The sequence below is a fragment of the Chiloscyllium punctatum genome, chromosome 6 (genome assembly GCF_047496795.1).
Source record: "Chiloscyllium punctatum isolate Juve2018m chromosome 6, sChiPun1.3, whole genome shotgun sequence".
Classification (NCBI taxonomy): Eukaryota; Metazoa; Chordata; class Chondrichthyes; order Orectolobiformes; family Hemiscylliidae; genus Chiloscyllium; species Chiloscyllium punctatum.
The window spans coordinates 73,740,617-73,755,024 of record NC_092744.1 but is presented as its reverse complement, the minus strand read 5'-3'; the positions used below and the strand labels follow the sequence as shown (position 1 = coordinate 73,755,024).

The 14,408-nt window shown below is 40.8% G+C and overlaps 1 protein-coding gene across 1 annotated transcript in view; it reads right to left on the bottom strand.

The window, feature by feature from the left end:
* fam168b (family with sequence similarity 168 member B) overlaps positions 1-14,408 on the bottom strand; it is a 44,973-nt gene that overhangs the window by 15,430 nt on the left and 15,135 nt on the right. The window contains exons 2-3 of the mRNA XM_072572905.1: positions 1,917-2,001; positions 1,193-1,273 (exon numbers count right to left, since the gene is read on the bottom strand). Of these exons, the coding sequence (XP_072429006.1) occupies positions 1,193-1,273; positions 1,917-1,986 (151 nt within the window). The 5' untranslated portion in view covers positions 1,987-2,001. The remainder of the gene's footprint in view (positions 1-1,192; positions 1,274-1,916; positions 2,002-14,408) is intronic.

Genomic DNA, 14,408 nt, shown 5'->3' with positions numbered 1-14,408 from the left:
TATTCAAATAAATAAGAGGCTGAAGAAAAATGCAACATCTCTAATGAATCTTACATTTTACTTTCCAAAATCCACAGATGTTTTACACTCATTATATCAGTTATTTTAACATCTCCCCAATTGTAAGTATCTACAATTCCTAATTCTAATCTACTGCTTGGCATCTCTACTACCTCAGTGTGTGTAGCAATTTAAAAAGAGAGTTAAACAAATTTAAGTTATCGGAATTATGAATATGATCTGCTCTTATTTTCAGAACACTGCATATGTCTCCTGTTAGAGTAGACAGCTTTTCATATGTAAAACTGGAAAAACAAATCTCTATTCTCTAATACATATGGGATTTGAACTTAAAGCAGAGCTGTAGGTTAATATTTGCCAAAGTGAAAACTGAATTCAGTTTAAAACATCATCTCTGCCTGCTGCAAATTTCCTCAGTAAACTTACTGGGAGTACTACTGACCCAGTGCTATTTATTTTGCAAGAAGTCTCAAGAACACAAGAAAGGAAGACTCTGGAGAGCCCGAATGTGGCTCACTAGTTGCCCTCTGGTCTGAGTCAGTTGGCTATCAGTTCACGCTGCAACTTCAGCACATCATCAAGACTTAGATTTCAGCAAAGTAGTATAGAAGTGACACGTCCATTTGAATAGCTGAGATATCTTCCCCTTCCCTCCCTCCCTCCCTCCCCACCTGCCCACCCCCGAAAAAAAACGTGGCTAACATAAATGCATTAAGGTTAGGCCAATTATCACGTAACACTAATATTTGTAGGATATGCTTATGAAACAGCTTTTGCTTTTTCCATAACAGTAAGCTTCAAAATAATTCTTGTTTTGGAATGTTTGGGATGCAAGCTTTTGATTTCACTCGAGGTCGGGGTCCCCTGAATTTGGGGCTAAGCTTCATGTCAAATCAGAACAAACTGAGCTGGTATCGCTCAACTAAATGAGTACATAAATTCCCAAACAATGCCTTTAATGATTTAGAGACACATGACTAGTCACTTATTACTTTGACCCTTTTAAGATTAAATCTGCATATTCACAGAATATTTTAAATTGCTCAGCTTCATCCCAAACTAAGATGCTAAGAATATAATTGTGGCTCATAAATCAGTGCTTTAAGGTTAAAAAGATATTTTTACTATGCGTGACCACTGATATGAATGTAATCATTAACAAGTGTGATACCTGTCTGGAAGGCTGGGTTTGTACCAGCATACATAGTAGGAGAAAAGGCAGGAGCAGCTGCTGCATAACCCACTGGAAAACCTGCATAGTTTAAAAAAATGTGAATTTAAAATTAGCATAAAGAATACAATATAATCACAAGCCCATAACACATAAACTAATCCTCACAGAAAACAAACATTAAATATTGTCCAATATAAATCCAGACGATACCATTTGCTATGTTTCAGAATCATTATCTAAAGACAGAAGAAACAATGGTTTAAAAAGTAATGTTACCAGTTCCTCTTTACAAACATTACAAAGAACACTGACTAACATGCCACTTACAAGCACAATTCTTCAAATTCCAAATTCTAATGACAGGGTGAATGAGAGTGAAGTGAAATTGGAGGAAATCACTAAAGTTGACAGTCGAAAATGGACTAGAATTAGTCTTAAACATGATGATGGAACATCATTAAAGTCACAGCAACAAAACTTCTCAAACAGCCTTTCAAATCCAGTCCCAGAAAGGATGGTAGCCACACTGGTCCAATCTTCCAACAGAATGCAATAATGTGGTGTTCTTCAGTCAAGGTGCCTAAACTAGTTCAATGTATTTTTGGAGTTAAAGTCACAAGTATTTAATACTTCATCTAATCTTTTACCATTAAACTCCCACATTTCCGAGCAATAATTAACTATATTTCTTAACTGACATAGCATTAATTTATCAACTTGCCTGGGTATCCAATTCCTTTTGGATTTGCATATGGAACCCCTGAAGCAGCTGAACTGTATACTGGGTTCATGATGTTTCTAAGGAGCTGTGCAAAAAAAAAACATTCAGCATCTTACTGTTTTTACTGGCAAATTATTTAATACTGTATTGATTAAATTATCAATTTTCAGTCAAAACTAAACCAAAGTTTGAAAAAATATTTTATTTCTCCTTTCTCCTGATAGCATTCATCGTCCTATAATGGTATACGAGAGAACAATTTGAAAATTTCAAATGAGCAGCAGTGGTAAAACAAAATCTTTCACCATAAGTTTTGGAATAAGTACATTCCATTCCATTAGCTGGAGTTGCACGATGAAGGGGCTTTAGCTAACTCATTTCTTTACTATCCATAGAAATGACTGGATTAGACCCACACAATGAACACACTGGCACGCAGCTTTAAAAAAAAGACATAAGGACTTCCAAACATAAAGAAAGAGATGCACGCTTAATTTTCCACTTCAGCATATATGCCTTACTTACAATACAATTTCAAATCATGTGTTTGTTTTGGGGTGTTGTAGGGGAAGGGGAGGGTGGAGTTCCAAAAACTTTCCCTGAGAATGTGCATGGTCTTCAGATTTCTGTTTTACCAAAAGTTACTTTTGTTGCTGTCTGGTCACAGTGGCTCAGTGGTTAGTACTGCTGCTTCACAGCATCAGGAACCTGGGTTCAATTCCAGCCTCAGCCAAATGTCTGCATGCAATTTGTATGCTCTCCCCGTATCTGCATGGGTTTGCTCCGGCTGCTCCAGTTTCCTTCCACAGCCCAAAGATGGGCAGGTTAGGTGGACTGGCAATGGAAAATGGGGTGCTCTTTGGATTGTCGATGCAGATTTGACGGGCTGAATGACCTTTTGCACACTGTAGGGATTCTACAATATGCCAAAATATTATTTTCTGTCATGCTTGATAGCAATAAAAGACCCAGCTAATAGGCACTGGTCTGCCTGCACCATCAGTGCCAATTCCTAGTCCAGGAAAATAAGGAGGGCCAGTGGCAGGAAGGATATCTGACTGTAAAACCAACTGCCAAATCTAAAAATGATTGTTTGTTATGCACCTTTGTAAGAGCTTTGTGGTGAATCTACATAACACCAGCAAAGTTAAAAGAGAAAAGGAAAAGAACTGAGCAATACACAAACATTTCCAGGGAATCTCTCATCCAGGAATGGCTTGAAAACGGAGTTTAAATTCCATAAGAAGCTGCACTGGGTAAAAACTAAGTAAACAATTTCACCAGAAATATATTGGTTCAACTGAGATTGTTGAGCCCTTGCCGAGGTATTTGCATTATCGATAGCCACAGGTAAAGTGCCGGAAGACTGAAGGGCGGCTAATGTGGTGCCATTATTTAAGAAAGGTAGGAAGGAAAAGCCAGGGAACTAAAGATTGGCTAGCCTGACATCAATAGTGGCTAAGTCATTTGAGGGGATTTTGAAGGACAGGATTTACATGCATTTGGAAAGGCAAAAGGTGAATTAGGGAAAGTCAGCATGGCTGTGTGGGAAATTTCACATCTCACTGACTTGATTGACATTTTTTTTTGCAAAAGTGACAAGGAAGACTGATGAAGGTAGAATGGCAGACATTGTCTGTATAGACTTCAGAAAAGCATTCCACAAGGTTCTGTATCGTAGACTGGTTAACAAGGTGAGATCACTTAGGACCCATGGGGAATAGACTATTGGATAGTAAATTGGCTGGAAAGTAGGAGACAAAGTGCTGTTTGTTGGACTGGAGGTCTATGTCAAGTGGTATGCCGCAAGGATTGGTGCTGGGTCCACTGCTTTTTGTCATTTATATAAATGATTTGGACATGAATACAGGAAATCTGGTTAGTACGTTTGCAGATGACACCAAAATTGGTTGTGTAGTGGACAGTAAAAGCAATCTCAGAGCGCAATGGAACCTTGAGTAGGTGGGCTAATGGACCAAGGAGTGACAGATGGAGTTTAATTTAGATAAATGTGAGGTGTTGCATTTTGGAAAGGCAAATCAGAGGACATACAGTTAATAGTGAGGTCCTGGGGAGTGTTGCCGAATAAAGGGACTTGGGGTGCAAGTGCATAATTCCTTGAAAATGGAGTTGCAGGGAGTGAGTGGTGAAGGCAACATTTGGCACACTTGTCTTCATTGGTCATGGAACTGGGTTTAGGACTCGGGGCATCATGTTGCAGACATTGGTGAAGCCACTTTTAGAATACAGTATTCAATTCTGGTCTCCCTGCTTTACGAAAAATGTTGTTAAATCTGAATGGGTTCAGGAAAGATTGAAGGATGTTGCTGGCATTAGAGAGTTTGAGCTATAAGGAAAGGCTGAATAGGCTGGGGCTTTTGTCCCTAGAGCAGAGGATGAGGGTTGACCTTATATAGGTTTGTAAAATCATGAGGGGCATGGTTAGGCTGAATAGCCAAATATCCTTCCTATAGGAGGGAGATCAGAATTGCATACAATATTCCAATAGTGGCCTGACCAATGTCCTATACAGCCGCAACATGACTTCCCAACTCTTGTACTCAATGCTCTGTCCGATAAAAGAAAGCATACCAAATGCCTTCTTCAGTATCTTATCCACCTGCGATGCCACTTTCAAGGAACTGTGAACCTGCACTCCAAGGTCTTTGTTCAGCAACACTCCCCAGGATCTTACCATTAAGTGTTCGAGTCTTGCTCGGATTTCCCTTTCCAAAACGCAGCATCTCTCATTTATCTAAATTAAACTTCATCTGCCACTGCAGAGCCCATTGGCCCATCTGATTAAGATCCCATTGTACTCTGAGGTAACCTTCTTTGCTGTCCACTACACCTCCAATTTTGATGTCACCTGTAAACTTACCAACTATACCTTCTATGTTCACATCCAAATCATTTATATAAATGACAAAAAGCAGTGGACCCTGGACCGATCCTTGTGGCACATCAATGGTCACAGGTCTCCAATCTGAAAGGCAACCCTCCATCACCACACGCTTAGTTCTACCTTTGAGCCAGTTCTGTTTCCAAATTGTTAGTTGTCCCTGTATTCCATGTGATCTAACCTTGCTAAACAGTCGACATCGAAGAACCTTGTTGCATGCCTTACTGAAGTTAAAAGGGTACAGAAAAGATTAACAAGGATGTTGCCAGGGTTGGAGGGTTTGAGCTATAGGGAGAGGCTGGATAGACTGGGGCTGTTTTTCCTGAACTGTCAGAGACTGAGGGGTGACCTTATACAGGTTTATAAAATCATGAGGGGCATGGATAGGACAAATAAAAAAAGGTCTTTTCCCAGGGGTGGGAGAGTCCAGAACTAGAGGGCATAGATTTAGGGTGAGAGGGGAAAAATTTAAAAGGGACCCAAGGGGCCACGTTTTCATGCAGAGTGTGGTGCATATATAAAACGAGCTGCCGGAGGATGTAGTGGAGGCTAGTATAATTACAACATTTAAAAGGTATGCGGATGAGTATATGAATAGGAAGGAGAGAAAGTGATGACTGCAGATGCTGGAGATCAAAGTCCAAAGATGTGGCACTGGAAAAGCACAGCAGGGCAGGCAGCTTCCGAGGAACAGGGCAGGCAGCTTCCGAGGAACAGGACAGTCAATGTTTCGGGCATAAGCCCTTCATCAGGGTTTCAATAAGCCCTTCGACACATGAATAGGAAGGGTTTAGAGGGATATGGGCCAAATGCTGGCAAACAGGACAAAATTAATTTAGGATATCTGGTTGGCATGAACGAGTTGGACTGAAGGGTTGGTTTTCGTGCTGTTCATCTCTATGACTCTATAATAGTCAAGGTCTTTTCCCCCCAAGGTGGGGTGTCCAAAACTGGAGGGGGTAGGCTTAAGGGGAAAGGGGAAAGATTTAAAAGGGACCTGAATGGCAACATTTTCATGAAGAGGGCACTGCATTTATGGAACAAGCTGCCAGAGGAAGTGGTGGAGGAGAGTACAATTACAACAGTTAAAGGCATCTGGATGGGTACATGCTGGCAAATGCCACCAAATGGTATGGACAAACTGGACTGAAGGATCTGTTCCATGCTTTATAACTCTATCTGTACAAGAATTAAAATGTATATATGAAACTTGTGTTGACAGAAGATTGTGATTTCCTAAATATATCTGACAAGATAAATTGTCATTAGTTAACAAAGCACCTTTAATGACCAAAAGATACATCAAATTTGACAGAAACTTGGTTTTTTGCAAGTCAAGTTCAGATAAAACTAAAGTAAATTTCATTGCTGTAGTAAGCAATATTTTCAGATGAATGGTTAGTTCTAAAGTTATTTCTAAACCTATGTAAATTACTGCACAGATCAGTAAACTCAAAAATCTATAAGTTCATCTAACCAAGGTTGTACTGGAAATTTTTCTTTTAGGCAGAAGATGGATAATATAAAGAGGTCTATAGTTAACACTTGGAAAAGCATGTTATGTTATATTTGTTTAAGGCTAGATTGACAGCCCCAAACAAAATGACACTTCCAGCAACAGATTTAAGGGAGGAGGCATTAAAAATTAAACATGTTGTATGTCACGTTTCTGGAGATAAACTTGTCCAACTAGATTTTTTTTATTACAAACAAGGGAGTTTGTGACACTTCCTTCTCCAAGGTAACATAATTCTGCCAGGGGGAAAATTTATAGTCTCTATTCTGTTCATATCACTTTTATTTTTCACAATTATAGATAAATAATACCAGTGAATTTTCATTTTGCAGCAAGTATGATTCAATTGTTTTTATTTTCTCTCATTTTTGAAAGGGATAGGGGTAGCAAGGAAGAGGTGGCAGATCGATCACTGGTGCGTAACTTACACTGAGGATGACAAATTTGTGCATAATCATTCCCTAGAACAGTACTGACTGTCACTGTTCATACAGTCACCCAAAGCCACACCTCTGCAGTACCATAGGGATCAATGCTGGGGCCATAATTGTTGACAAAGAATACACTACAAGTTGAATGAGGAAAGTGAATGCAATATAGTGGGGTTTGCAAATAACAAAAATAGGAAGGGAAAACAAATGGTGAGGATGACAGTCTGCTGAGGGACATCTACAAGTTGAGCAAGTAGACAAGAATTTGACAGATGGAATTATAAAATGGGAAACTGTGAGGTTATGTACATTAGCAGGAAGAAGAGAAGCTGATATTATGTAAATGGGAAAAAGACTACAGAAAGCTACAGCACAAAGGATTTAGGAATCCTTGTGTATAAATCTCAAAAATCTAGTATACATATTTAGCTGGTGATAAGAAAGGCAGTTCAAAAATAGGGCAGTCTTGCTGCAACTATACAAGGCACTAATCAAGACCACTGCTGTAAAACTGAATAATTCTGTGCACCTAAGGAAAGACACACCGGCAATATAGGTAGAAACAACAGAAGGTTCCCTATGCTGATCTCAGGTATGGAGGGACAATCTGAAAAAGGAAAGGTTGAGTGAGCTGGTCTTCATTTCAGTGAGTACAGGACAAGTGAGAGGACAACTTTTTGAAACATCAAAGGACTTGACAGGTTAGATATGGAAAGGTTCTTCTCCCTTGAGAGTCTAGGACCAGAGGGCATAATTTCAGAATAAGGGGTCATCCATTTAAGATAGAGACGAGGAGGAAAGGAAGAATTTGTTTTGAGGGGAGTGAATTTGTGGAATTCTTTACCACAAAGGGCTATGTAGGCTGGATCATCAGGTATATTCAAGATTGAGATAGATTTTTAATCAGTAGAGAAATTAAGATTTATAAGGAAATATAGGCACTTGAAGTAGATTATCATCAGTAGCATCAAGACGTTCTATCAGTGTGCAAAGTCCAGTTTGGTGGGACTCCAGCTTCAGTATTTAACTGCATGTTCCAACTACTGACTTAACGCTGGTTCTAAACATAAAACCAATTTTTTCCTCCACTGATTCACCCTTAGAAACTGACTCAACTTCTGGATGCTTCTAATATTTCCTGTGTAAACCATTCTTCGAGTTAGCACACCTTCAGCAAAATATGATCTGATTGTTACCTGACAATCTCAGAGATGCATTCTCTCAAAATTTCTGGAACATCAGGAACACAGACAACGACTTATGTTCCCCCTTCACTAGCCTATAGTTGGAGATCAATTAAAGTCCTTTTGCAAGTAAATTCAAAAGTTCTAAAAAATGGATTGCATCTGGGTCCTTCTAGACCTCTGTGTTGTACAGTACAAAAGCATAATGTGCTTACATAATGACTCATTGAAAAAATGTTGCCATTTGTGAAGGGAATTTACTCAGTAAATTCCAAACTGGCATCATATAATTGCTTAGATTGAAACATGGATAAAGACATTGAATTTCCTAAATGAAGGAGACCACTCTTGACATCAAGACAGCATGTGATTGTGTATTCCAGCAAGGAGCCGATGCAAAACTCAAATCAAATTAACCAGAACAAACTCTGAACTCTCCGTTTTCTCATTTTCACACCTTTTCACCATTTTACATCCTCCGATCACCATCAGTAGCGGCCTCTTTGTCTTTGGCTCTGAGCATCTTTTAATCTGTTCTACTTATTCCTCCTCCTCCCACTCTGTCTACAGTATAAAAAAGTTTTCCATAAGTTCTGAATGAATCAGAATGAACTTAAAACAAATTCTTGTTTCTCTCTCTACTGATGGTACAAGACCTGCTCAGTTTGTTCAGCACTACTTATTTTAAAACTCTCCATTGGATGGTCTCATGCCTACCACAAAAAGGTAATTGTGGTTATTGGAGGATAATCATTACTGCAGCTGTTCAACATTTAGTTCTAGGCCCAACAATCTTTAGCTGCTTCAAAGGCATTCAAAGATAAAGTTAGAACTGATCTGTGCACATGTTCCATTTATTTGCAACTCCTAAGATATTGAAGCAGACAAGCTCACATGCAAGTACTGGACAACTTTCAAGCATGGGTCACAAAGTGACAAATAACATTTATACAAGTGCCAGGCAATTGCTAGCTCAACAACAATCTAACCATCTAGTCTTGACATTCATCAATATTACCATTGTTGGAAGGTGGTGGAATTTGAATTCAATAAAAATCTGGAATTAAGAGTCTAACGATGATCATGAATCCATCCTCAATTTTTGAAAAAACCACCCGATTCACTAATGCCCTTCAATGAAGGAAAGTGCCTTGCTTATTTGGTCTGGACTACATGTGACCCTAGGTAAAAACAAGGGCTGCACATGCTAGAAACCACAGTCTAAATTAGAGTGGTGCTGGAAAAGCACAGAATGTCAGGCAGCATCTGAGGAGCAGGAAAATTGACATTTCGGGCAAAAGCCCTTTTCCTGCTCCTCGGATGCTGCCTGACATGCTGTGCTTTTTCACTACATGTGACCCTAGACCCACTGCAATGGGGTTCACTCTTAACTACCCTCTGGGATGGGCAATAAATGTCAACTACACTGTAACCCTGTAAACGAAGTAAACAAAAGTCATGACTTAATCCATGACATACATAACAATGAATTTTTATAAAGTGCCATTTACTCCCATTGTTGTACTGCAGCATAACTCCAAACCATGTTCTTAGGAGATAAATGTCCGAACGGACTGACTAGTCCTGACAGGCTATTTCCAATCATATTAGAGAAATCACTCAGATGCAGTCACGGAGCAATCAATGAATCAGAGTCATATAGTACAGAAGCCGACCCTTCTGTCCAGCCACTCGTGCCGAACATAATCGCAAAATAAACTCGTCCCACCTGCCTGTTCCTGGCCCATATCACTTTCCCATTCACATACTTATCCAATTTTTAAAAAAATGTTGCAGTTGTATTCAGATTCACCACTTCCTCAGGAAGTTAAATCCACATGCAAACCACCCTGTGTAAAAACTATCCTTTTTAAAATCTCTCTCCTCTCACCTTAAAACTGTGCTCCCTAGTCTTGAAATCCCCCATCCTAGGGAAAAAGCTACTACCATTAACTCTACCTACACCGATCATCATTTTTACAAACTTCAAAGTCATCTCTCAACTTCCTATGTATGATCAAAAGATTGACTACTTCAGTTTAGTGGTAAGCCTGAGGGTTAACTGCAACTGAATTTATAAAGTTAATGCAAGCTTTAGTGAAATCGGCATTTTAAATACAAGGTAGTGCACAGTCCGCTTTTATAATAGCAATGCAAGGAATACCAAGTTCCAAGGATAGTCCAGTTTCCCCAGGATCTAATATGTAAATAGAAACTAACTCACAATCCAAGCATATCCACGTATTATCTACTCAAAGGAAGGAAAATTAGATTGCTTTTAAATTATTCAATGCCTGCTCATCATTTGATCAATTCAACCGACAGCTCCCTCCCATGATATAAACATTTCAATCAGATTTAGTGATTAGCCTGAGACAGTCAAATCTAAGCTCAAATATTTTGCATTTTAATCCTAAATCAAACTTTCCGAAATATAAACTGAATAACATCTAAATAAGCATTAATTTAAAAGTTCTGTCGAAAAGACTATTCTTTTATTAATTCAGGGGATGCTGGTAATGAAAGCATTCATAGAATTTAATGCCTGTACTTAATTGTTCTCAAGAATGTGCTCAAGGAGCTGCCTTCTTGAACTACCACATCTTTTGAGGTGTGTAGACACCTACAACATGAGGCAAGATATTTTAGGATTTTTACCTGCTTACAATGTAGGAACAGCAGTAGTTGTTCCAACAAGAAATTCCAAATCAGCACTGAGAGAAACTTAGAAGGTAACTTGTAGATGGTAGTGTTTTCATGAAGTTAATGCTCTCATCTTTCTAGGCTGCCTTGTATGTCACATACTGCAATCATGTCGTACTAATCTCGGAGTAAGCAAATAAGGTGGTGGATATGGAGCCAAAGGGGTTGATTTGTCTAGGCTGGTTCTGGATTAGTGGTGCTGGAAGAGCACAGCAGTTCAGGCAGCATCCAACGAGCAGCGAAATTGACGTTTCGGGCAAAAGCCCTTCATCAGGAATAAAGGCAGTGAGCCTGAAGCGTGGAGAGATAAACTAGAGGAGGGTGGGGGTGGGGAGAGAGTAGCACAGAGTACAATGGGTGAGTGGGGGAGGAGGTGAAGGTGATAGGTCAAGGAGGAGAAGGTGGAGTGGATAGGTGGAAAAGGAGATAGGCAGGTCGGACAAATCCGGACAAGTCAAGGAGACAGTGCTGAACTGGAAGTTTGAAACTAGGATGAGGTGGGGGAAGGGGAAATGAGGAAGCTGTTGAAGTCCACATTGATGCCCTGGGGTTGAAGTGTTCCGAGGCGGAAGATGAGGCGTTCTTCCTCCAGGCGTCTGGTGGTGAGGGAGTGGCGGTGAAGGAGGCCCAGGACCTCCATGTCCTCGGCAGAGTGGGAGGGGGAGTTGAAATGTTGGGCCACAGGGCGGTTTGGTTGATTGGTTGATTGATCCAAAGTTTTACCTGCACATCCACTAATATCATTTATTGTATCCGTTGCTCCCGATGTGGTCTCCTCTACATTGGGGAAATTGGGCGCCTCCTAGCAGAGCGCTTTAGGGAACATCTCCGAGACACCCGCACCAATCAATCAAACTGTCCCGTGGCCCAACATTTCAACTCCCCCTCCCACCCTGCCGAGGACATGGAGGTCCTGGGCCTCCTTCACCGCCGCTCCCTCACCACCAGACACCTGGAGGAAGAACGCCTCATCTTCCGCCTCAGAACACTTCAACCCCAGGGCATCAATGTGGACTTCAACAGCTTCCTCATTTCCCCTTCCCCCACCTCATCCTAGTTTCAAACTTCCAGCTCAGCACTGTCTCCTTGACTTGTCCGGACTTGTCCGACATGCCTATCTCCTTTTCCACCTATCCACTCCACCCTCTCCTCCTTGACCTATCACCTTCACCTCCTCCCCCACTCACCCATTGTACTCTGTGCTACTCTCTCCCCACCCCCACCCTCCTCTAGTTTATCTCTCCACGCTTCAGGCTCACTGCCTTTATTCCTGATGAAACGCTGATTTCGCTACTCGTTGGATGCTGCCTGAACTGCTGTGCTCTTCCAGCACCACTAATCCAAAATCTGGTTTCCAGCATCTGCAGTCATTGTTTTTACCTTGTCTAGGCTGGTACTGAGCTATTTGTATGTTGTTAGAGCTGCACTCATCCAGGCAAGCCGAATGTATTCCACCCTATGACAGGCCTTTCCTTGATTTGATTCCATCCTCTCTCATTTCCCTTGCTTCTACTTCAAAGCAGTTACATCTGAAATGTTCAATTTGTTTCTCTTCATCGATGTTACTCATCTGGAACATTTACAGCATTTTATTTTTATTTAACTTCTCACTGCCAGCTAGGTATCAGTGCTATAGCTGTAGCGGAATTAACTAGTTTCAAGCAAGGCTATGTTTCATGCACATTTCTTCAGCACTGCAGATGGAACATGCATGGAACCCTCAGTTCTTGCAGTGCATTGAATGCATTTTTAAAAAATTTCACATAAAGGGAACTAAATCTGCCAAAGGCTGGCTTTTGTAACAGTGGGAAACCTAGGCCTAAAAATGGATTGCAGTATTCACTTGGCAGTTCTGGCTAAACATAATTGTGAATGCTTCAAGCTTTGTCTTTTACATTTACATACTAGATACTGCCATCATTTACAGTAGGGATGCTCAGGCATCCCTGTGTGACTTCTTCTGTGTGACAAAAAGATTGGAAGAGAGAAGGACCTAAAGCAAGAGAGCTTCGTGCCACTGAAACAGTGCAGGAGAGTGTGAGATAGCAGGCTCGTAACGAGCAGGAAAGAAAGTGAAATCAGCAGGTTCTCAAACAGCATGAGAGAATGCAGGACTATACCTTCATAAAGAGAAGAGCTGCTTGCATAAGAGGACAGCTGCAGGAGACAGCAATCAGTGTCAGGGAGCTCTGTCTACTGGTTTCTTTGTGTCAAAACCAAAGTGCAATGTCACAGGAAGAAAAAGGTGGGTATTTCTTCTATGTTTCTTCTATTGGCCAATGGTTTAAACCAGTGGCTGAAGAATACAACTAAGAAATTCACTTTTAACATGTTTTACATCCAAATTAACTAACAGAATAGAGATAGCAAGGTTAGCTAAATATTGCAGCTCTAGAATGAGCGCACTGGTGGACACTTCATAGCAGCCACATTTGCAGCACGTGAGAGCCCTCAAGGCGCTTTCATAGCAAGAGTACACCTTTCAGCCTGCTCCCCAACCCGAGTTGTGTGTTTTTCCAAGACCCTAAACTTAGCATGTTTCAAACAAAGCCTATCGCAATGTAAGAACTCTATTTTTCCCTGTACTGGTAGTAAATTTCTCACACCAATCTTTGTGCCACCATGTTTCAGAAGGCAGTCATGCACCACATAGGCATAGAATGGAGGAAAATAGAGGTAAGTGACGACAACACTATGGTACAAAGTGCCATTCAAATGAGAAAAGAGAAATATAGCAGTAATTGGGGATAATATAGATAGGGGAAATAGATATTGCTCTCTGCAGCAAAGACACAGTCACCCACCTGGTGTCAAGATTCAGACCATTTCAGTCTTGGAGTCATAGAGATGTACAGCACGAAACAGACCCTTCAGTCCAACTTGTCCATGCCAACTTGATATTCTAACCTAATCTAGTCACATTTGCCAGCACCTGGTCCATATCCCTATGAACCCTTCCTATTCATATACCCATCCAAATGCCTTTTAAATGCTGTAATTGTACCAGCCTCCATCACTTCCTCTAGCAGCTCATTCCATACACACATTACCCTCTGTGTGAAAAAGGAGAGAGTGGCTAGGATTTCTGGATGCGTTTGGCCTGCTTGTTTCGGTTTGTTGTTAAGGCGGCGGTAGACTGTGTTCATTGGCAACCTGTTCTTTTTGAATACGCTATATAGGTGCTTTTCCTCTACTCTTCGTAATTCCCCTGTGCTGCAGCGTGTGGTGGCTCATTGAAATAATGTTCTAGTGCAGCTGAGTTTGTTGGTATTGAGATGATTGCTTCAGTAGTTCAGTATTTGGTCCATATGTGTTATTTTGCTGTACACGCTGGTTTGAAGTTTCCCATTGGTTGTGCGCTCTGTGACACCTAGGAATGGCAAGTTTGTTGTTGTTTACCTCCTCTTTTGTGAATTTTATGCCAGTAAGGATATTATTGATGGTCTTGAAGGTTTCCTCTAATTTATTTCGTTTAGTGATGACAAAGGGGTCATCCATGTAGTAGACCCAAAGTTTGGGTTGGATGGTTGGCAGAGCGGTTTGTTTGAATATCTGCATTACTACCTCTGTAAGAACCCTGATATCGGAGATCCCTGGGTTCCATTGGCTCGTCTGCAGGTTTTGTTATTGAAAGTGAAGTGGGTAGTATGGCATCGGTTCACTAGCTTGATGATGTTGTCTTTGCGGATGAAGTTGGTGGTGGTTGGTGTGTGCGCCTTTGGTTCTTCTAATAGTATAGTCAGTATTTCTTTGGCC